The sequence below is a fragment of the Calliphora vicina genome, chromosome 3 (assembly GCF_958450345.1).
Source record: "Calliphora vicina chromosome 3, idCalVici1.1, whole genome shotgun sequence".
NCBI classification, from domain to species: Eukaryota; Metazoa; Arthropoda; class Insecta; order Diptera; family Calliphoridae; genus Calliphora; species Calliphora vicina.
The window spans coordinates 33,437,786-33,463,945 of NC_088782.1; the positions used below are offsets into that span (position 1 = coordinate 33,437,786).

General features: G+C 30.4%; 1 protein-coding gene across 4 annotated transcripts in view; it reads right to left on the reverse strand.

Annotated features, from left to right (window-relative positions):
- Window positions 1–26,160, reverse strand: part of smg (smaug) — a 31,549-nt gene that overhangs the window by 4,991 nt on the left and 398 nt on the right. Inside the window, exons 2-7 of one of the 4 annotated variants that reach the window (XM_065503042.1) lie at window positions 20,126–20,370; window positions 6,175–7,170; window positions 5,109–6,051; window positions 4,346–5,048; window positions 4,060–4,279; window positions 3,109–3,883 (exon numbers count right to left, since the gene is read on the reverse strand). In XM_065503042.1, the coding sequence (XP_065359114.1) occupies window positions 3,109–3,883; window positions 4,060–4,279; window positions 4,346–5,048; window positions 5,109–6,051; window positions 6,175–6,947 (3,414 nt within the window). In that variant the 5' untranslated portion in view covers window positions 6,948–7,170; window positions 20,126–20,370. Of the gene's footprint in view, window positions 1–2,363; window positions 3,899–4,059; window positions 4,280–4,345; window positions 5,049–5,108; window positions 6,052–6,174; window positions 7,171–20,125; window positions 20,371–26,160 lie in introns of those variants that run through there. The other 3 variants (XM_065503041.1, XM_065503040.1, XM_065503039.1) reach the window with 3 other exon arrangements.

Below are 26,160 nucleotides of genomic sequence, written 5' to 3' on the forward strand. Positions count from 1 at the left end.
AATTATAACAAACATGTTTTCAATAGCAAAGTAAAATTTTTACCGTAGTTTTGATATAATTTTGTCACAGACATAACGTTCAGAATATGTATGTAAGTTTTAAAATAAAGTCATTTAAATATTAGCTACTACTATTAATACACTCATGCCCTTCTCTGTAAACCGAAATCGTAGAATTTTATGCGTTCAACTTGGGAATTTGGTAGTAAATTTGCAAGACTTTCGCATAATCTCAACAATGATGTATGTTGTTGAAGTTTGCATTTTTGCAAGTTTAAAAAATTCAAGAGAATACAAGTTTGGGATCACAAAACGAACAAAAACTGAATTGGATAGGTATCAGACAAGTGATTTCAGGTTATATTAAACTCCTTATTAAAAAAGTCATGGCTTAAATTTCTGCATTCCTCGGTTTATTTTTCTTATTACGCTAACAACAACTTCTAAACTTTCGGTTTACAGCTAGAGCACAATTACTAAAGAAAATTGGTAGTATCAATTATGTAAAATGGAAACAAAGAACAAATTTCTATTGTCTTGTTTAAAGAAAACCAAAAAATTGCTACTTTATTACAGTGTAGCAAATACACAAAACAAATAACAAACATGTTAAGAAATGAAACAAACAAAAAATACTAATAGATCAACTACTAATGACTTACTAATTATGTAGACAAGAAACTAAATACAAAAAAAACAAACACTACAAATTTAAATATTGAAAAAAGTAGTGTCATAAACACTAACATAAAACTACTTGTTGCTATTTAACCTTTTGCAAAATGTTATAAATTACCATGTTCAATGTCCACTTTCATACAATGAAAGTAGACTGTAAAAGTTGACATACAGTATATATGTATTGTATAATATTATTATGAGTAAAGATAAATACTATTATAAAAAAAAATAAAAGTGTAATTAACAAAACTTAAAACGTATGTATAGTAGTACATATGTACTAAAAACTTTCTTTGAAGCGTTTGAGAAAAATTAACAAATAAAATATTATTGCATTACAAAAAATATTAACTAACAATTCAGCAATTTAAATCTCTTTTAATTTAGTTTTTTTCACTATGTTGAGCAAAATGTCTGTATTTATATTTAGGAATTTGGAAAATGTTTAATCTTTCAACGTTTTGCTTGTCAAAAGACAAAAATTTATTAAATAAAATCGGGAAACATTCCACAAAGTGATTTCATTCCGAAAAACATCGTTTTACTTTTTCTAAAGAAGAAAAATACGGAATTACTAACACTTTCAATCGCAATGAAGTCCTAATAATGTTTTAAAAGTTTCCTAAAGCAACCTTAAAAGTTATCAGTGTTCTCATTTGAGTTGTTCTACTGAGACAAATTCAGGCAGTGTATTTATTCATCAGCTATTTTGTCTGACAAACAATGTGGTTTTTGAATACTAAAATAGATTTTCTAGCATTCAACTCATATGAAAAGTCAAGTATTGTTAAGGTAGCTTAATTGAAGAAACATAAATTTTCGACAAGGTACACAGCTTATTTATGATATACAAAAACGTTCAAATCGCTGAGGCTTGTCTTTTATCGAGGTTCAAATTTAAAGTTTAATTGTATATAACGCTTATCCTGTTATTACAATATTAGTCTCATAGTAATGCTTATGTATCCTAGTTTCAGTATATTTCTCCTAAAAATCCATTTCTTTTGAAGACAGGATATTGAACGAAAAAATAGTTTTTGAACAAAAGTTATCTTCCATAAAGATAATTTCGAAATTCTAGAGAACTTGAAATTTTGTATGGCCATGAAAAACTTGTATCCCAAATATTAACGAATTCAGAAGAGTAAAGGTTCAAAACTTCAGTCCCTTAAGGAAGTTTAAGAAAATATGAAATACATGAGTATTAAAACTAATGTTAAAAAGCCACATAAATAATCAGCCCAATTATGAATAAAAAATTCCCAGGGAGTTTGTTCCCCGAGAGTTTTTTCCCATTGAATTTACATAGGAAAAATGGTAAAAGGGAGAAAACTCCCGGGGAATTTTTATTCATAATTGGGCTGAATATAAAAATTGGACAAATCTTTGTGCCAACAAGTGCAATTTGTCAAAGTTTGTTTAAATTTAAAGTTTTCTATTGATCAAACTATTAATACAGCTCATCGGAAATATAAAAAACTTCTGTGTAAAGTAGTTCATAATAATTTCTTCTAAATTCCTAAATACAAATGGACATTTTGCTTTAAATACGCACTTAACCAAGTATAAAATGTGATGAAGCAGAATGAGTATGTGTACTATGATTATGTATGAATTTATGTAATTTACATTTGTTTTAAAAGAGAAAACAAACAAACTACTTTAAATATTAGGTATCTCCATTTGTTTTACTGTTTGTTTTTAATTTATAGCTTGTTCGGTCATTTGAAGACACAATGTCTCCAATTGTTCCAAACTTGTAATGTCATTTAAAGGGTCTGTTGAGGGATGATTGAGAGATGTTTTCAAAACATCTGTAATTGTCGGAGGAGAATGATGTTGTTGTTGTTGGTGGTGGTGGTGATGATGTTGATAGTTTTCATTAAGAGGAGGTAATTTTAAATTAATTTGTAATTGATGATTGTTGCAATTGCTGCTGCAATTGCTACACGAGTTGTTGTGGTTGTGGTTGCTACAATTATTGTTATTCGTACTACAAACAATATTATTACTACTATTATTACCAATAACAATTGCACCAACATTATTAGCACTATTCGTAGTGTTAGTACTACCACTACAGGTGTTAACGAGACTACCAACATTTAGACTACATGAGTTACCAACAGCAGCAGCTGCTGCTGCCAAAAGTTGCAATTGTTGTTGCTGTTGTTGTAAAGCATGATGCTGCTGCTGCTGTTGGTGGTGTTGTTGTTGCTGTTGTTGCAACATTGTATTATGATTGGCATTTAAAAGATTTGTATTATTATTATTGGATTGTGTTTGTTGTTGGGTGTTATTGTTGGTTATAAGAATTTGGGGTGGTGGCGGAGGTGGAGCAAGAACATTAACATTAGCAGTTGTTGAGCCAGCTGCTGCTACTGCTGTTGTTGTTGCTGCTGAATGCATGAGATCATCATTACTAACCATTACGACAGCAGCCATTGTTTTCTTTGGCATTGAGGAAGCTGCAGCAGGAGACTGTTGTTGTTGCTGCTGTTGCAAAGTTTCCAAATTGCTGGCATTTAAACTGTTATTGATGTTACTGCTGTTGTTGTTGTTGCAGTTGCTGTTATTTAAAGAAGTTAAACTGGCTTTACGGGATTGCTGTTGTTGGCTTGACTTCATCATATCTATAGTTAAATCATCATTAGTCATGTTTGTGTTTGATAGAATACCTTGACCCGGTTTAAACATCAGTTTTTGAGGCTGTTGAGGCCCCCCAGACACCACAATCAAATTGTTTAGAGAACGTCTATGTTGTTGTTGTGGTTGATTTTGTTGTTGTTGTTGCTGTTGTGGCAAAGCTGGGAAATGTGTATGTTGTTGCAGCATTTGTGGTTGTAATTGTTGTTGTTGCTGCTGCTGTTGCTGTTGTTGCATTTGCTTAATTTGCTGCTGTTGTTGTTGATAATTTTGATATGCCGTATTTTTATACTGATTATTGTTGTTGTTATTATTATTATTATTGTTGTTATTGTTATTACTATTGTTATTATTATTGTGATATTTATCATACTCATTAATTTGCTGTTGCTGCTGCTGTTGTTGTTGCTGCTGCTGCTGCATTTGCTGATTATGATGATGCTGCTGTTGCAAACAACTTAATGAAAAATTCAACATATCATTTGAATTCTTACGATGATTTATACGATCATTACTGCCATTCTTTTGATCACATTTGCGTGATTTGCCATTCCACCTGGAAAATTGAAAACTAATAACAATTATTACAAGAAATAGGCAAGAGATTTTTATTCAAATCTAGAACTGGTTGTTTTTTAATTCAACCTTGTTATCTAAGCGTTTGGAACCCGTAAACTGGAGATTCAATTATTTTATTTATTGACAAAAAATATAAGAGTATTTTCCACTAACCTTGGCTTATTTAAATTGCCGTTACTACCATTTTTGGCATGATGTATTTTGGGTGTCAATGACATTTTCAATTTGGATAATTTGAATTTTAATTCTTTCAATTGATTGACATGATTAACAAATGCCTCATTATGAATGGAACGATCCAAAATCCACAAGATTACACTAATATTATCATCATCAACCACAGAATAGGGATCCTTTTGAGCAATTGAGCAAACTAAAATACATATAAAATTAAAATAAATAGCAAACACAGCTTATGAACATCTCTTGAAGTACTTACCCAAATCGACGACTTTTAAAAACAATAAAGCAACATTATCCTCGCCACAATTGCTACTGACCAATTCAATCGGTTTCATGGGAGTCAAAACAACGTTGGCCAACTCTTCGACAGCTGCCTGCAGCTTAAGCTGACCATTGCTTAATTCCTGCTCCATTTTAGCCAAATGTTGAGAACGTTCCTTTAGCTTTTCAATGCACAATGCCAACTTATGGGAAGCACCTTTGGTAACACCTAAACTTTGCAAATACTCCTCACTGATCTGCAACATATCCTCGTAAGTCATATTCTTAAAGAGTTCGATGTATTTATGAAGACGCAATGATTTCAACCACAAACCAATGCTGGACATGCCAACATTACGTGTTTGGAATTTTATGTAATTTGGTTTAAAATCATCTAAACGTGTATCGGAACCACTATTGGTCAACGAACCGCGATGATGTTCGATCGATAGTGAAAAACTACGTGGTTTATTGGCGAATTGAGCCAAATTCTCTGTTGAATTGGAGCAGTTATCGTTGACAGTTACCACCGATGAATTGGATGATGAGGCCGAGGAGGATATTGTTTGGGTGGTTAGACTATTGGAACGTCTGGTTTTTAAAGCTGCAAATTTACTATCCAAACTCCAACGATTAATATCTAAGTGGTCACCGCAGTTACTCATTAAAATAGAAGCATAGCCCATTTGTTGGTGAGGCTGAAAATGTTGTTAGTTATGCATTATTAAATTATATATTTGATTTGTGTTGTAACTCACCTGCATTTGTCCAACATTGCTGCTACTACTGTTGCTGCAACTATCGCAATTGTTCATTGGATTCGTGTTGGGATCAAAATCTAAGATTTCTGTGCCATTCTTTGAGAATGAAGTGTCATGATCATCGATACCATTCAGCTGACCACTACAATTGTTGTTATTATTAATTATGTTAATAATGGGATTTGTTTGTGGTCCAAAGATATTTGGTGTCGTAGCCACCGATGAAACGGAAGCCGCTGTAGCAGAGGCAGCCGCTGCCACAACACCATTAACCAGAGAAGAAATGTCATTGTCGACCGTAGCAAGCGATTCTACTATGGTGGTGCCAACTATGTTGATGCCTAAACTATTCTGACTAGAGGCTAAATCATTCAGTGTAATACCATTTAAATTATCACAGAGTTGATCGGCTATAGCTGAACCAACCACCAAACCAACACTCGGGCCGGAGCCGCTTCCGCTAACAACATTGACACTTGAAGTATTATTTGCCACCGAGTTTGGTTTAACCACCAGCGATGACCAATCCGAGCCTAATGCCGACTTTGCCAATTGTTGTTGCTGTTGCAACTGCAGCTGCTGTTGTTGTTGTCTACTCGGCGGCTGTATTGTTTGCCAATCATTATTGCGTGATCCCATCATTGAGTTGTTAGAAATTGTAGATGCATTACAATTCTGTGTCAAGTTGCCAAATGATGATGAGGCTACAGAAACATTTGATGCCGTAGATGAAATTGACATTGCGGACGATGATGACGATGTCACTGATGATCCCGATGTAGTCATTGTTGGATTATCTAGCAATAGGCCACCAACAAGACTATTTTGATTTTGCATATAGTTAGCATGTGCTGTTGGCATACCACCCATATTAAGCGATGGACAGTTGTTAAAGTTTTGTAGGTGATCCTCCAAATGTCGCAGCCAGACATTAAGATTTCTGGAAGAAGAACATATAAATATTTATAAACATGGAAGAGTGTTATATTCGTCTGGGCCGAATTTTTAATATCATTCATATAGAGTTACAAATAAATATCATTACAATTTAACGATAACTTACCTACGATCATCACTTGATACGGCTGGATGTATGAGCATGTACGAAAATATCTGTTGCACCAATTCAGTGGGCACAATTTGTCGAATTGTATCCTTAACGGCCAATGGTATCAATGATAAATAAATCATTTTCGCTTCATCATTGCCCGGCTTAAGTAGAGGTAACATATTCAATACCTCATGTAAAATATCTTCCTTCTTACCGTACAACTTTCGTTCATCACAATTTGTAATTTGAAAATCAGATCCATAGCAAGGCATGGAATCTTTGTCAGAGGACGATGAGGACAGTGTGTCGACCAAGTCGCTCAAATGAAATGTCTTGTAGGCATTCAATAGATTTTGTAAATACGATGGATTATTGGCATTCATATCTACAACAACTGTACTTAGATTGGATGTTGAACCCATGTTCTGTGTCAGAGTGTTATCAATGGAATATTGTAGAAATTTTAGGCTGGGATAACGTAAACGTTTCAACAGAGCATACATAACAACGGTACGTTCGCAGTCATTCCATTTCTCAAAGAGATTTGTCACCGTATTAACCTGTTCGCAGAATAATGCATTCCCGGTGGTATTTGTGGTATTGTTGTTGTTGTTATTGACACCACCACCATTGGTCGTTGATGCTGTGGACAGGCATGAGGATGTGGAAGATGCTGAAGACGATGACGAAGATGATGCTGATGATGATGAGGTCACTATATTAATGTTGTTATTGGCATTTGTAGTATTGGTTTGGTTTTCAATTGTATTTGTTGTATATTTCATATTGATGCTTTTGTTGTTGTAGTAGAAACTGTTGTTTTGGATGTTGTTTTCTTTATTTTTGTTTACGTTTATTGTAGTTGTTGTAGATGTGATTGAGCTGATGGATTCTTTAATTGTTTAGTTGCAAAATTGCAACTATTAGATTGTTATAATATATTAAATAAATACAAAGTTATGTAGTAGTCTTTGTTGTCCGTTTTTGCAGACAGGTCGTGGTATTAATCTGAAATTAAAAAAGAATGGAAAGACATTCGATTAGGACATATAGGTATTATAATAATAAATTCTAAATAAGTTACAAATCTTAAAAGTTTATAATGATACATACTGACACACAAAGCATGGTGCTATTTAATAGTTTTAAATTATTTCATTTATGTATAAGAATAAATTCATTATTTTGAATTTAGTAAAAACCTCCTAAGTTTTATCTAAATTAATAAGTTTTTCAAACCATTACTTTATGTAGGTATTCAAACACAAATAATTCTACATAATTGAATGTGTATAGGATGTAAACGTTTCAAGACCAAAACAAATATTTATTGCCTTTTCTATACCTCATAAAAATTGTTTTTTGTTTGTTTTTGTTTAGCGATCTTTATAATTTTTTTCGCATACCTTATTATATTTGTCATATTACGAACGACGACACATTACACTTGACAGTAAGGTTTCTTTTAATGCGACAGATGGTCTTTAATAAAATTAGCAGCACATAATGGGGACGATCTTCCTGGTCATTACAAGAAAAGAAAATAATTCAGCTAAATGCTCTGAGCTAAACCGAATAAAGAAAAATTTTACAGTAAAATTTGCACAGTCTATTGTTGTTGTAACAATTCTATTCTTGTCGAAAGTTCTTTCCCGAGGAAACAGCTGTCCCTGGATTGATAATCTTTTAGATTCGGGTGCTTCCTGAGCTTTAAAGAGTTATAATAATGAAAATTGATAATGAGATTTATAAATATGGATTCCCAAATCAATAACACATAATAACGATAAATTAAATTCACACAAACAATTAACATTGTACAATTTAATGAAAGATTTTAATTTTTAATCTTTTCAATTCCGTAAAAAATCGAGAAAATTTTCTTGGGCTATATCTTTAAATATTCTTATCTTATAAAGCAGATTTGATTGATTTAAAATGCATTTGAAAGATGCAATTTTCAGATGCCCCTTGAAAATGTTCTCCACATAAAATTTTAAATTTGTTCAAATATTTGTAAGAAGTGTTAATTGATCGCCAGATCTCAATATTTCAAAGGAAACGATGCTTTAAATGGTTCAATGACTCGTCGCTGTTATAAAAATGAGTAATATCCAACAAAATACTGAGTCATTAAATTTACTAGACTTCACTAAATAAATTTTCGTAAGCATTTTATGTGATTTGGCCTATATTTATTGAATATTTGGAAAAATTTCCATTGCATTATCAACCACTATAAATTCTGCGTTCTTATAAAGTTCTCAGACGATTTAACTATGTCCGTCAATCTGTTGAAGGCAAGATATGACCTAGGCGATGCAATTTTTCCCAAATATGTAGATTGAAAATTGGTTCAACCAAAATATTAACGAAATTTCTGTCCATCCGACATTTGAAGAAATTAAAACGAATAAGAGACTGCAAACCTCAATAGTTATTACGACTGAAAAAATAAAAACCATTGAAACTTTGTTCAAGATGAGTTAGTTGAAAACGAAAAACCACTCAAATTTTACTATTGGGTGTAAAAATGAGGGATTTACAATAGATGGCATAGCTTTCGAAAGCGGTTTTAATTTTTAATAACTTACAGTGGTTGACAAAACAATGGAAACTTTTCCAAATATTCCATATGTAGCCCAAAATTTAAAATATTTTTTTTAAAATGAAGTTTTTTTTTAGTATTTTACTTGTATAGTTTTATTTATATAAATTAACTGAAAAACAAACAACATAATTAAAAATATTCACTATTTCGCTACTGACAAAACAATGGAAACTTTTAAACTTCTGCAAGAAAGAAGTGTAAAATGAAAATAACATTTAAAAGAACGATGTAAAAAGCATCCTGTTTACAGTTATTTTATTCCAATTTTAAATTCTGGTAATTTTTCACAATTGAACTGGTCGATACAGAAATGGAATAATGTCCTCTTTTCCGACGAATCCAAAAACAATTTAAGAGGCAGTGATGGGAGAACATTTGTAAGACGACCAAAGGGAAAAAGATTAGATCCAAAGTAAACAAATAAGACTGTAAAGTTTGGAGGCGGCAATATTATGGTATGGGGATGTTTTTCAGGGTAAGGTATGGGCCCAATTCATATTATAAAAGATACCATGACAGGTATAGGATACAGAACCATATTAAACGATGTTATGTATCCATACGCTGAGGATAATATACCCCTAGTTTGGAGATTCCAACACGACAACGACCCGAAACACATCTCTAGGGTTGTAACCGAGTGGTTACAATCCAACGAGTTACGTGTTTTGAAGTGGCCTGCCCAATCACCAGATCTTAATCCCATAGAAAATCTATGGGAAATTGTAGATCTTAAAATAAGGACCCAAAATTACACCAGGAAGGAAGATTTATCGGAGGCGGTTATAAGGGAATGGCAAAATATTTCAAAGGAGACCACTGACTCTTTAATTGGTTCAATGTATCGTCGATGTGTAGCAGTTATGAAAAATAAGGGATACCCAACAAAATATTGAGTAATGGCAAAGTTTAGACCATATTTGTTAAAATAATACCAAAGTTTCCATTGTTTTGTCAATGCCGTAATAAAGAAATCTTTTAATTTTGTTTTCTCATTTTTAGAATTTAATTATGTCCTTTGTTTTTTGTTAAATTAAGTTAATAAAAGTATACAAATAAAATACTACAAAAATGTTAAAATTTTTTAAAAAAATATTTCAGATTTTAGGCCACTAATGAAATATTTGGAAAAGTTTCCAATGTATTGTATTTTGGACAACAATGTTTCGAATTTATTATTTTTTTTAAATACTACGCCCTCTGAATGCCACGTAAAAACCAAATTTTGTTTCAGTTACTCTTATTTTTGAAAAAAACCTATGTATATACCTATGTTTTCTTACTAATTTGAACATGCTGATCATGACTAAATTGACTAAAAAGTTTTAGAGATATGGCCCATTCAATGTTTGTATAGGTAGGTATTTTACTTTAAAATCTGTATCTAGTAGGTACATTTTAAAAAGATTTTATGGTTTTTTTTTATTAAAATACATTGTAGGTATGTATGTAGTACGTCTGGCATCTACTTGCCAGTATGAATGTGCGAATAAGTGGTCTTGGTATTATGTTTGTGGTTATTGTTACTCATTTTGTTGCTGTTTTCATTTTTCACTTGATCTAGATTTTTTCTTAAACTAAACTAAATTTTTTGTTATTGTGTGATGTTTTTTTCTGTTTTTTTTTTTTGTTGCTTTTATTTCAATTTCTTTGTACCTACATTTTTCTAACTTTGTAAGTAAATATGCAACAAATATCTACAATAACAATTTCATTAGACATGATTTTGTTTTCTGTATTTGTTTTTTTTTTTGTATGTGCTGTTTTCCATTTCTATTTTGTAACGGCATTGAAGATATTGACAAGAAAGAAAAAAAATGTAACAAAAACACAAAGTATGTATTTCATTTTGTGTGTTTGTTGCTTTTGTTTGGCTTTGTATGATGGTCAATTACAGTTATACGCAAAACAAAAATAAAAAAATTCAACAATTAATTTTTTTTTTAATTTGTTCTCTTTTTTGTCCATTTTTGTTTTTCGTTGTTCAGTCACTTTTTATTTAATATGGTGCTATGTTTTTGACCGGCAAAAATATCACATACAAAAAAAACAAACAAACAGCAACAACAAAATCAAACAAATACTTAAGTATGTATTTCATTATCAACCACATTATAAAAAAAAAACAATAATTTACGGAAACCCACACAATCACACATACAAATTTATAAACACAACAACAATATATACAAAAAACAACGTAGTGTCTTGAGTTCAAAGTTCTGTATTAAAACTGCATAATGACGAAGTCGACAACGACGCCGTCGAACGGACATTGCTGCCAAAGCCTGAAGTCATTGGAAGAGAGTATGTAAACTTAATTTGTATTTCCAGTTTTTTCTTTGTTATTGCCTTTTTTCCTTAAATTGAGTCATCTTTGAGGGGGGATATTAAGTAAATAAGACATTTTTTATTGCCTTGATAACTTAACCGGAGATTTAATCATTTATTGAAAAATATAATAAGAATAATTTGCTTTTATAATACATATAGGAATTTATTGAATTTGATCGATAATCTTTTTAAAAATACCTATTGAGTAACTCAATTACATATTATTTAATCGTTAAGAATATGGAAAATATTCCATTTAATTGATAAAAAAAATATACAAATATTCTTTAAAATTTAATGTTAACAAAACGTATTTGACTTACGTTATACACGCCCACATTATAATAGTTTGATAAGGAACTACAAGCGTGCGAGAAGATTATAACATAACGTTTTCTTTGCCCATTTTAACCCTTGAATCAAGTTATTGACCTGAGATATTTGCATTTAGTGCCGTAATAAAGGTGCTTTAATTTTATAAATGTGTAGAATTATACCTTTGCCAAACGTTTTTATTAAATACACAATTAAAATTAAAATTCGTTGAAATTAATTACAAACATTTGCATGTATTTGGTATTGTCTGATAGATTATTAAATGTAAATTTGGTATTCAGATGGGAAATTACCGATATTTAAAAAATACTAAATATTTTGAAAAATAATGAGAAATTACTGAACTCATTAACGTTCGTTTTCTCAGATATTTGGTAATGCAGTAGTCGGCAACGCAGTGAAAATTAATTTTTTACAAAACGGCTAGATTCAGCAAATTTACTGTTGATTTGGAATCCATAAGTTTGACTAGTGAAAAATATTAGATATTCAAATTATATATCTATATATATATCCTAACAAAATTTATTTTTTTTTTTAATTTTTGACTCTATTTAGAGTACGCCCTTGATAACAAATTATCATGGAAGAAGAATACTCGGGAAAGGCTTAAAAGGGTTTACAATGCCTATTACATTTGGAAGAATTCTATTGGTAAGAAATACTACGACCTGGCATGGTAAACTGGATTTTTACATAGATTGTAAGACCCATTATTACTTATGGTTGCACGGTTTGGTGGGAGGCAATGAGAAAAAGTAGTTATAGGGAGATACTCTGTAAAGTTCAGAGATGTGCTACCATTGGCATAACTGGTGCTCAGGCTAGTATTCCTACTGGAATTTCGGACCATAGGGTAACGACTTCACCTCCAGTTTTCACTGACTAGTTCACAAAAGGACCAAGCCTATTGAAACTGGATGAAATCGGTCCATTATTTCACCTAGCCCCCATACAAATGTCCTCCCGAAATTGGACTTTATCAGTCATAAATGTATAATTTATTTAAGTATCTACACAAATTTCGCTCCAAATATGTTTTATACGAAATTCATGTCACGAAATTTTGCTATGATCGGTCCATTATTAGTCATAGCTCCCATGTAGACCCTTTTACGAAAATCACTTTAACGTGCATAAATCTGTTAAAAATGTTGGTATACACACAAAATTCAACATAAATAACTTCCATATAGACGTAAATCACCCTACCTTATTTCATGGAGATCATGGCCCCCAAAAGAAAAATGTTTTTGCACATTTAGCTAGTGTAGGGTGTTTTATGGTCGGGCTTGACCGACCATACTTTCTTACTTGTTTTTGTATGGGGACAGGCAAAGGGTTAAAGAGATAAAAAAGAACACGCATCATTTGTATAGATTTAATCGACGGACTTTAAGAATAAATAAAAATCTTTGATATTGTATAAAACAAAAAACTTCGTAAGCTTTTAAAAATATTGCATGTGTAAGGCTACGTATACACGGTTGTCATATTCTTACAATATTGTCAGGAAATCTATATATATAAAAGAGTAACGTTACTGACTGACTGACTGACTGACTGACTGACTGACTGACTGATTCATCATCGCACAGCCCAAACGGCTGAAGCTAGAATCACGAAATTTTAACTGTGGGTTCCTCCCTCCCCAAAACGATCCGATAAGAAGGGATTTTTTGAAATTCGAACGTTTAGGGGGTAAAAAAGGGTAAAAACGGGTAAATTCGGTAACCTTATATCTTCAAAACTAATAAAGATACAAAAAAACTTAAAGTTGCATGTTACTCCATTTAAAAAATAAGCTGACAGGTGTTTCGTACTTTTTCGAAATTCGAAACATTTAGGGGAGAAAACGGGTAAAAACTGTATTTTGGTACTTTTTTTGCACCCTATGTATCTTTTAAACCAATAAACATATAAACAAATTTTAAATCGCATTCTTTACTTATCAAAAAATAAAAAATATAAGTTTGGTACTTTTTGGAAATTCGAACCCTTAAGGGATAAAAATTGTGTTTATTTTTGGTACTTTTTCATAAAATATGTTTTTCTATAATTTGACATAGGCATACGAATATTTTATTATGAGCTCCCACCACGATACAGAAATTTATTTGAATTAAATTTTACCAAAGCAATGGGGATAAAAAAGGTACCAAAAAGGGGATAAAATCGGAAAAATACATTTTATTGAAATTATTAAGCCAATTTTGATAATTTTTTTAACACTGGTTCCTGGGTTCATACAATAATTAACTAACGGGGTGTTATTTGTAACTCGAGTGCCAAGGTGTATATTGGGCCAAATCCGGGTAAACAGTTTGGTACTTTTTTAAAACATATTTTTTCTTGGGCACATTAACACAGATTTTAATATTTTGAGACATGTCTGTAGCATAAACAATTTTGGAAAAATGGAATATTTTTAAAGGTCGAACTTGAGGGGTGTTCGAGGAAGAAAAGGGAAATTGGTACTTTTCTCCTAATAGTACTTTTTTAATATTTTAAATTATTGCACTTATCGACATTAAAGTTAGCTGATTTGTATCTGAGTGAAGTTTGTGTTAGGCATAGGGTATAATATTTAGGTACCAAAATGTGTGAACAGAACTATAGGTACTTTTTTGTTCTTCTAATGGTACTTTTTGAATTTTCTATAACTATGGACTTAGAAACATGAAATTAAGCATATATGGTCCTAAGTAAGTGAGAATTCTAGGGGGAGACTTTTTGGTACTTTTTCTTTATTTGATTGGTACTTTTTGTAATTTTTTCACCAATGAACCTAGAAACATGAAATAAAGCTTATATGGAACCGAGTGAGTGGGAATCCACAATTGTGGGTTTTTTGGTACTTTTTCTATATTCTAATGGTACTTTTTTGAATTTTCTATAACAATGGACTTAGAGACATGAAATTAAGCATATATGGCCCTAAGTGAGTGAGAATTCTAGGGGGAGACTTTTTGGTACTTTTTCTTTATTCGAATGGTACTTTTTGTAATTTCTTCGCCAATGAACCTAAAAACATGAAATTAAGCTTATACGGACCGGAGTGAGTGGGAATCTACAAGTGACTGCTTTTTGGTACTTTTTCTATATTCTAATGGTACTTTTTGAATTTTCAGTAATAATGGACATAGAAATATGAAGTTAAGCATATATGGTTCTAAGTGAGTGAGAATTCTAAGGGGAGAGTTTTTGGTACTTTTTGTTTATTCTAATGGTACTTTTTTGAATTTTCTATTACAATGAACTTAGAAACATGAAATTAAGCATATATGGTCCTAAGTAAGCGAGAATTCTAGGGGGAGACTTTTTGGTACTTTTTCTTTAATCGAATGGTACTTTTTGTAATTTCTTCACCAATGAACCTAGAAACATGAAATAAAGCTTACATGGGCCCGAGTGGGTGGGAATCTACACGTGGTTGCTTTTTGGTACTTTTTCTATATTATAATGGTACTTTTTGAATTTTCTACAATAAAGGACCTAGAAACATGAAATTAAGCGTATATGGTCCTATGTGAGTGAAAATTCAAGCGGATACTTTATGGTACTTTTTTTTATTATAATGGTACTTTTTTTTAATTTTCTATAACAGTGGACTTAGAAACATGAAATTAAGCATACACGGTCCTAAGTCAGTGAGAATTCTAGGGGGAGACTTTTTGGTACCTTTTCTCTATTCGAATGGTACTTTTTGTAATTTCTTCACCAATGAACCTAGAAACATGAAGTAAAGCTTACATGGACCGGAGTGAGTGGGAATCCACAAGTGCCTGATTTTTGGTACTTTTTGTATATTGTAGCGGTACTTTTTGAATTTTCTGTAATAATGGCCATAAAAATATGAAATTAATCGAATATGTTCTAAAGTGAGTGAGAATTCCAGGGGGAGACTTTTTGGTACTTTTTCTTTATTCTAATGGTACTTTTTTGAATTTTTTATAACAATGAACTTAGAAACATGATATTAATCGTATATGTTCTAAAGTGAGTGAGAATTCTAGGGATAGACTTTTTGGTACTTTTTCTTTATTCGAATGGTACTTTTTGTAATTTCTTCACCAATTAACCTAAAGCCATGAAATTAAGCTTATATGGGAGTGAGTGGGAAACCACAAGTGGGGGCTTTTTGGTACTTTTTATATATTCTAATGGTACTTTATGAATTTTCTGTAATAATGGACATAGAAATATGAAATTAGGCGTCTATGGTCCCAAGTGGTACTTTTTCTTTGTTCTCATACGTACTTTTGTGAATTTACTATAATAATGGACCTAGCGTTTCCAAAAAACCAAAGAATTTCAAAACCGCGGTTTCGTTTTTTTTTGGGTTTTGTGATAATTTTTAAATATTAATTGTTATAGAAACAAAATTGACGGGTTATGGTTTAGTGAATGCGAATTAAGAAGTGATAATCAATGGTACTATTTGTTTATTGCAATGGTACTTTTTGAATATTATAATAATTTTAGGCACACATGATTTTAAATGAATTTGAATTCACAAAAGGTGACTTTAGTGGTAACTTTCTTTTGCATTTTCTATAATAATGGACCCAGAAATATGAAATTAGACATTTACAATTAGATTCACAAAGGGAGACTTAATAGTACTATTTCATTCTTCTAATTGGGGTGGCGAAGCGCACCGGGTCTGCTAGTGTTCAATAAATGGTTAACACCCATATGTTTCAACATAAGTTCTCATGGTTGTGTTAACCATTTTCTGAGCATGTTCCTGACAATCTGACAACCGTGTGTACGTAGCTTAAGGATACCTACTTCAGAGCTCCTGAGGGGTCTGCATATGGGCAATTACATGTCATCGTACTTGACATTTCTACCCCTATATTTAGAGTGGAATATATTTTGCAAAAATAAGAGTATCTAACAAATAATTTGGTCTTTATGTACCATTCAGATGGTACTATATTTTAGAAAAGTAATAAGTACATACTTCCGAGACATTGTTGTCCAAAATATCGAGCGAAATAAGAGTATATCGTACGTGACATAAAACGGAAGTAATTTTGAGTAGCAGACGGACAGAAATATTTCGAAAAATTTCGATGTGTTACAATTAAAAATGTTTACTATTAAAAATGTTTACTGAATGTTTGGGAATTTCATTTTATACTTTGACCCAGGTCATTAAAGAATTTTAATTTTAGTTGCGAACATTGATTTAACACTGCAACATAAATATATTTCTGTACATAGTATATTAAGCAAATTAAATTCTCTTTAAATAAATTTATAACACTTACAATAAAAATAAAATGCTTATTAATTACATTACATAGTTATTTTAATAAATTATTTTTGTAATTTTGAGTCAATCACAAGAAAAATTACACAAATAATAAAATTTATTTAAAAAAAAAAATTAAAAGAAATCCCTCACACTAAGCGCCCCACTGTCTGTCTGTGTTTGTTTGATTGTGTGACAGAGTGCGAGCAGCAGTCAGTCAGTGTTTACAATCTCTCGATATTTGATTTTAATTTTATTTTGCTATGTTTAAAAATGTATAAATAAATGGTTTTTATAAATAAAAACTGTATACCTCAAATAAAAGAAACACCAACAATAATATTAATAACAACAACAACATAAAACGTACGAACTGAAAACAACAAAACAAAACAGAAAAAAAATACAAATTAAATAAATACAACACAGCAGCGTACGAGTGAGTACCAACACACAACAGAATACAATAGAACGAATTTCGAACAATATGTGAACTTGTACAATAATCCGTACATGTAGAAATATAAAGAAAATAAAATTTAGAGAAAAAAAAAATACAATCTAAATACAATTAATAAATCCATGCCATGTACTAAATAAATAAATAATTTATTTAACAAATTACTAATGAAATAATAATATTTAAAATCTACATTTATCGTTAACAGAAAAATTCAACTAGACACGTGTATGGTATGAATATTCGTAAGATGTTTAAGTTTTTCAATTTCAACTTGATCTAAATATGATATGAGTGTGTTGTATTTTTCAGATAAGCCAGAGTAGTAACATCATCAACCCTATCTATAAGTATCCACTACTAAATAAATGTATAATAGTACCTCCTCCTATAATATTATGTAAATTGTTATATGCACAAGTTAAAACTTTGTTGGATTTACAAATTCACAAGTCGCTTGCAAACTTTTATTTAAGTTTTTCTGTCACTTCACATCATATTACTTACTATCCATTTACAGTACTACAGTGGAAATTTATTAGGATATGGTATTGGAAAACAAACAAAAACACAATAACAAACAAATAACATTGACATTATTGAAAGATTATTGAACGATTATTGTTGAGAGGACTACTCAGATGTGAGGGAACAGTAACAAAAACAACAATCTGTCATAACCTAAAAATTATTTCGAAAACAATTTCTAAAACATAAAAAACAATTGCAAAAAATATACATGAGATTTTTGGTAGTAGATAAATCACATTAAAGGGTGTTCCAATAAGATGATTAAAAACAAAAGTTTTTCATACTAGATACTAACTAGATACGTTCCCAAGACTATCGGATCTTCGCTATGTACGTAACCTCCAGAGTCTCACTCGGTAAATGATATCAACCGGAAAAATTTTCCCCAGGGAAGAACTCTCGACGATAGCAGATTTGTCAATAACAATAACTAACTAAAGGGACTTCCATAATAACTTTGACAGTTGATATTGGCTTTATTGTTGAAGTTACATCTGTCGAATTGGCTGTGGAATTCATACTTTTCTGCTTATCTTTTAGCTTCTTCTGCTACCCCACTCTGTTACTTGAAAGGCATTCAATAATTTATAAATTTCCCAATTTCTTTTGAATTACCTTCCATGTCTACTGTGGACAATTTTTCGCTTTCTCTTCCTTATCTTTTCAGAACCTGTCTGAACCTACACCTAATGAATCAACTGCATTGTTGGCTTACCTAAAGATGATTTTAATGTTCCCTCCCAACTATAATAAATGTTTAAAAATACAGTTTCGGTTCGATCCGAAGTGTATTTGCAATTAAAGTGGGAACAAACGAAATTCTGGATTTTTAAACAATAATAATTTTTTGTGGTGCGATATTTTCAATTTTGAAAAATCTTACTTCCCACGACAATTGCATTTTCTTTCCGGAAATACCCGATTCTCATTCAACCAAAGATTCCGTAACAATCGATAGCTGTAACAACTGGAAGTTTTTCCCCAGTGAATAAATTTTGGTGACAGCAGAGCTGTTACAACTATATCACAATAGGATCTATGCTCCGAAATGTCCAGAGACTCACTAGGCGATAACTGTGTCAACCGAAGGTTTTTTCCCCGGGAGAAATTTTCCACGAGAGCAGACCTGTTACAAGAACAAAAACATATTAAATTTATTTTTTCTAAATGAACGTAACGTTAGCAGACGTTTATTTCATCTGTCCAATGCTGCAATAGTTCTGTAAATCGCACGATTTTATGTATTCGAATGTGAATTTAAATGTGATTTTGTTTCAAAAATGAAAAAGTTACTCAGATTCAATTTACAGAACCGGGAGGTATGAATGTAGATAGTAAAATATTGGATTGTCGAACTTTAAAAGAAGTTGTCAATAAATTAATCAGCCTTATCATGTAAGGCGTAGTCGTTTTACGACAACGACAGTTTCGTACTAGATTAAAGAAATTATTCAAGCTGTTTCATTAATCTAGTACAAAACTTTCTTACATGATAAGGCTGAATGTCTAATATTTATGGAGTTATTTTATAAATTGATATTCAAAACCTTATGCAATATCAACAAATCTATATCCGAATATGTATTGAATTGAAACTACAAATCATTGTCAGTCTAAAATTTATATAAAAGCTAGATAATAATTCTTCAAAAGTTTTATGCCAACAAATAAAACTTTTTCAATTGATAACAATTTAAAATGATAAAATTTCAATGAAATATCGATAAATAAAAAAATTGAATGAATAAAAACATTAAAAGGTCTGCATACGATTGATTATATACAACAAACAGTATTGATCCCCATTTAAGGTGCTAATGAGAGAGTGTACAAAGTTGTTGTAGCAACTAATTTATTTGTTGTATTTTATTATTAAAAACTGTTTTGATAACAAATCGATCAAATTCGCATGATGAAATATAATTTTTATATTTATTTATAATATACAACAACAGCAACAATAAAAATGGCATTGAAGTTACCAAGGCAGACGGCGGCGACGACAACGACGACTAGAAAAATTAACGAGAGATGCTGCAAATAGAGCAGAATACAATTGGAAATATAAGTTAAAACTGTATTTAATATGTACATTGGTACATACATATATACTCTAAATTTGTAAAAGCTAGAATAAATTTAAATTTTTAAAAGTGTGATAATTTAAATTATGCAAATTTTATTTAGCTATATCTTATAAAATTTAACAAGTGTGGGGTTTAAACTAAAAATTTATCGAAATAAAAAAATTTTACAATAATAAATCAAAACTAAAGTTTAATTTTTTCCACATTTTTAAGGTTTTATTGAAAACCTAACCTTAAAATTTCGAAAAATTCCAATATTCAAACGGTATATTTTCCAATATACACATTTTTTTTATAGAACACAAAAATTTTATAAATTTTTTTATAGTTTTTATACTTACATTTGGTGTAATATGAAAAAGTGATGTACTTAAATAAAAAAATTCTTAATTTCTCCAGGAAATCAATGTCAAAGTTGAAGATTGTTTGAAGATTTGTTTTAATTCTTGCTTAAAACTATGCCAGCACTTGGTTGGTTGGTTGGTTAATTTGCTTTTATATATTTGACTTATCGTAAAGCTTAATTTTTACGATTTTCTAAATCGATTTTCTTTTGGAAAAATATTTATTAATATTTTCTTTTTTTCTGAATTATACAATAATTTTTAACACATAATTATGATTTTTTTTTTTAAATTTGTTTTAACAACACAATTTTAGACGAATCACACACACACAAAAGGTACAAAACAGCAAGAGCAGCAAAGTTAAAATATAATGAAGTTAATAAAGTCTTGTCTTGTTTAAGCAAATGGAAATCTCCAATTTATTTCTTAACGAAACTTTAATTATATAGGGATTTTTAAGGAAATTTCTTGAATACCACAACAACTTGGTAAGTAAAACGGTATTTTGTTTATTAAGTAAATAAGAGAGAATCAAAAGTAAGAGAATAGAGAAAGGATTGTTTTATCATAAACAAATTACAGTCAAAATTTAGAAGATACTAGATTTAATCCTTTCATTCTTTCAATTATTTTTAAACCCTAGCTCAAAAATGTCAAAGTTATACCGAAAAAACACTTTTATTACTAAATAATAGCTAAATATGCTAATAGAATTGGTCAATTCACAATGTCTCTTATCATGTCATATTGTTGTATTGTCATAATGTCCTAATATTTCACAATGGTTTTTATTGCTTTTCAAAAAATGTCCTAAAATAATAATCGGGGTTGTCATAGATTCCAATCATTGTCGGAATTGGTTTTGAAAACGACAGAAAAAGTACATTTGTCTCGTGAAATCGAAAGTTATCGGTTTTACATTCGATCTAGAATTAAATTCTTTATTGATTAAACAAAAAATTACATTGGATTTCATAAGTCAAATGTATGCTTTTTGTCATTTTCAAAAACGATTCCGAAAATGATAGGATTCTATGACAACTCCGAATACTCTGTATTATTGTGTTATCGTAATCTGCCAGCAGAGCCCTGCTCTCAATGCCTAAGTGTCGGTTAAGCCGAGCCGCCTAGTCGTGGTATATTAGGACATTATGACAATTGACAGATAAGAGACCTTGTGAATTGACCAAATGACTTATTAATCCGAAAATTTCATTGCAGGCGATTATTTACGAATCACACTAAAATAAGTCTTTATGTACTTTGTTCACTAAAATATCTAGTGACTCATTGAATGTAGAGACTTCCATTGAGGGTTTGTAAGAAACCCTTTAGCAGTAATTTTAAAGTTTATTTTTATAAAAAGACTTTGTATTAATATTATTTATTTTTAACTACATTTCTACTATTCTGATTAACTCATTATTGAATATTATGAGACCGCATTTAGCTTTAACACTATTCTGATAATAATATTTACGATTGCATTCAAATTACAAATTATAAATAGTTCGTCGAATGACTATTCAGTTAGATTTGTAATATTTTCTATATAAAAGTAAAACAAATAAGAAAGCCCGTCAATTTATCTTATACTTTTTTTAAAATTTTGAGTTTTTTTATTAATGGTTTTCGGATTTCAAAATAAGTTTGAAATATTATATATAAAACATAGGTTGACTTTTATTTAGACAACAAATTTTTTAAAAGATTTGGGCTTGTTAATGTGATTTTCGGTATTGCAGCTTATGCTATGGTCAATCCTCACAAAATTTTGAATGTGATTTCTTATTTTCATATAAAACTTATTATACCCTGCAAAGTGTATATTTTCCGGATCGTTATAGACAGCGGAGCCATGTCCGTCTGTATCTTGAAATCAAATTTCCGAAGCCCCAAATAACTTACATTCATGATTGATACATCATATAATATATTCGTTATAGTCTCGGATAGGTCGCTATTTAAATTCGGGAAAGTCGAGAAAGAGATATAAACAAATAATCACGGCTAAATCGATTTTTAATCTATTTTTTTATTTTGTATATCTCGATTACTAATGATAGTTAAAGAAATTCGGACCTACAAGTGTTATTCAACCGATTTTTTTTCACCAAAAATTTTTTTGCAATAGAAAAAAAAATATGGCTACCACAAGATTTTATACAGAAAATACTGTACCCACGAATACCAAATATAGAAAATACTGTAAAACTACAAATTTTTTTGCAGAAAATCATTCTGAACTGAAAGGAATTTTGTAAATTTTTCCTTTTTACATAAAAAACTGAAAATTGTTTAAAAGAATCAATTGATTCGAGGGATAAGACTACGGTATTATGAACATAAATTTATAAATCAGATATTTATATCCAATAAAGTCATATTTCGGGCGTACATTTGAAGGTGGCTTAAAAGACAAACATCAGCACAAATGCAAACGATTATAGTTCTCATAGTACTGTGCAACAAAGTGATCTGCTTTTATCTTGAACAGTACTGTAAGTGTGCTTCTGTGATGATGTTTTTCTGCCTGGATATCCACTTTACTAACCATGATCAACTGTAAATGCAACAAATAATAATCCAAATTTAACACCGGTTATATTATTTTGTTTTTACTTTAAAATTAAAAAAAAAAAAAAAGAGAGCCAGTCTTCTGTTGATATTTAACCCAGGCTTCTTTCTCTTTGCTAAAATAACAAAATTAAGCAATAATTGATAATAATAACCCAGCAAAAAATGTTTGTGGTTGATAGCAATCAAACTGTTAGCTGACCAAGACACTTGGCTTACAACAATTTGTAAATAATCCGTTTTTGTAAATGTTCTATTGTTGGCGAATGTTCTTTTCTGAAAAAATAATACCAATTCATGCAACTGTTGTGGAGTGAAAAATCTTTGGCAGATTTATATATCCTCGACATTTCAATAATCATTTTTTGTAACTGAAAAAATTACCAATTGATACTATCTCTTGGCAGAATGTGACTTAGGTTCTTCAGGAATGTAGAAAAAATGTTCGTGATAGATATCAACCAAAATATTCATAGTGCATTTTTATCTGTCCGAGACATTTGGTTTACAACAATCAGTAAATAATCAATTGTTATAACTGTTCCAAAGTTTCCGAAGTTCTTTTTTTATAAAAAAAAAACTACTGATTGATACAACTGTTGCGTAGTTTATATTTTTCAGATTTAGATGTCCACGACATTTGGCTTAAAACAATTAATAAATAATCCGTTGTTGTTATTGCCGAAAGTTCTTTTCAAAAAAAAAAACTATCAATTGATACAGTCTTGGAGTTAACAATCAAAGTTATTCCGGAACGTAGTAAATAATCCGTAAATATGATGTCTTTTATTTCTATATGCAAATTAGAAATTCCTGAGAAGTGATACTATTTTTCTGTTAGGTTTTATCGAGTATAACAAGAACCTGTTATTGAAATTTGCCAAAATATTGAATTACGGGTGAAGAACCGTTGGTTCTTCTACCTTTATGCACCTATAGACCAGTAACTTAGTTGAGTATCAACTGATTTTCAGTCTCTCAGCTGATTTAGAAAGAAGAAATATGGCCTTTCGAATGTATATATATATGATATTTAATTAAACTTGTGAAATTTGATTGTATTTCTCCAGTAAACATATATATTTTTTTTAATTTTTTCATCGTTTTCCGAATTTGGAGTTTTTTTTTGGTGAAACATTAAATGGTGAAATGCACAGAGATTTCACTTAAATATCATGTATACCATTCGAAAGCCCAAAGTTTATCTTTAACTCAAGATTTTGGTTGTGTTTAGCAAATTTTAATAAGTAGTATCACTTTTGCAAGGTACTTCTCCTTCATTCCTTTTGGAATCACTGTGTAATACAAACTACATAGTTACTTTCAACTTGTACTTTTTGCTGGGAATATAAAGAGAAATGGAATTTGCAAACAAATAATGTAAGAAAATGTAACAACGAACAAAAAAAGTTAAATGTACATGTATTGGGATGCTGCATAATAATGTTTTTTTATTGTTGTAGTTACAATTTTCTACTGGGGGGAGATATAACGATTTCTCTTTGTTGTAAATGTCATACAAATAAATATAAGGGGCAATAGCTACAACAACAAACAAAGAGAGGGGAGCTTAAAGCATGTTTTTGTTTGTATAATGGCCGTAATACTCTTGTAGATTTGTTGTTTTGTTTTGTATTTTATTTATTTTCTTGCTGGTTTTTTTTATAGATCTCCGTTATAATTACTATTATTATTATTGTTTTGTAGGTATTGTTGTTGTTTTCGCGTTTTTTTTTCTCTTATTTTTATTTCTTTACAACAACAAAATTGACGTTGGTGATGGTGTATTTCTTGTTTTTTTTATCTTTTTCAATAGTTTCTTGATATTTTTTCACTTGTTCGTGCAATTTTTTGTCTTTTCTTTACCATATAGTGATTTTTTTTGGGTTTGTTTTTCTTGAAGTTTCTGTTTTCTCTAGTATGTATTATATTTTTAGTAAATGTTTTATTTATAATATTATTTGTTTATTGTTTTTATGAGCAAAATTTATTGTTTTATTTTAAAACAAAAAAAAAGAAATGTTTATTGTATCTTGCAATTACTTAAATACATACACAGAAAATAATATAAAAAAAAATTAGCAAGAGAAATATAAATACAAATTGTGCCATTCATTGTTGGTGGCTTTGTGGGTATTGGTTTAGGTGTATGTTTCTTATTTGCTTTTTTCATGATCTGCTAAAATATGCTTAAAATGTTGTATTTTTTTACTTTTTCTACATTGGGCTACTACAGCTACTTGCTGATTGTATGGTGATGATGATTATATGCTGCGCTGTCTGGTGCTTGCTACCCGAGTTTTCTTTTCGCAGTTAACAGCGCTGCAAAACCTTGAAATTATTTTTTTTTAAATTTATTTCATATAGTCAGTCAGCCCACCAGGAATTTAATAAGTTCCTAAATATGGCCCAATAACCACTAATACCCTAAGTCTTCATTTAATTTCTATAATTTATTGTTTAAAAGAATCAATTGAGTCAAGGAAGTATGTCCTACCGTAATTATGAATATGAAAGAGTATAAAAGAAGTACCACCACATTTCCATCCCATATTTATATCCAATAAAGTCCTATTTCGTGAGGACTTTTATAGGCGGTTAAGGTGATTTAATGAACCGATGTTAAAAAAAACAAACGCATATCAAAAATACCTAGGAAGTGATACTATTTTTCTTTTATTTAGGTGTTATGAAGTATAACAAGAATCTGTTTTTGAAATTTAACAAACATGTCCAAAATCTTGAATTATTGTTTATCAATAAAATCTTGCTCAAATAGTAAAAAAAATATCAGCAACATTATTTTTATTAAATGTTCCAAATATGCCTGCCAACTTAAAAGGCGTTGTATTTTTTCCTTATTTTGTTTTTGTCTTCACAAAATATAAACAAACACTCGTCATACATTCTATTTGTTAATTAAATGATTTAATAAAAACCTTGATGTAAATATAGACGTTTCTTCATCAAATCGTAATTTTGAGGACTAAAATCGGCAAATCGTACTTTTCCATTTTTACCATAAAAAAATCATAAAAATGCCGATAAAACTGGCAAACCTGGCCACAGTGTGTCGTTGCAGTTTTCTGTCATTATGTTTTGCTCCCCTGTTCGTAACTACAAAACAAAGTCGTATTTTGTATATATTTTTCCTTCTCACGGCAGCGCAAAACACAATCTGCTTGAAAGTCGGCTGTCAAGCGGCGAATGATGTAAATTTGCCATAAGTGCTTGAAGATAACTGCTGACCTAGGAGGTGCGCTTGATATCATGCGCATAAGAATCGCATGTGTTTGTGTGAAGTGACAGGTTTGAAGTTATTTTCTGTCGCAGCGCTGCCCGATTTTTCTTTTCGCAGTTAACAGCGCTGCAAAACCTTGAAATTATTTTTTATTATTTATTTCATGTAGTCAGTCAGTTCAACAGGAATTTAATAACCCATAATAATTTTT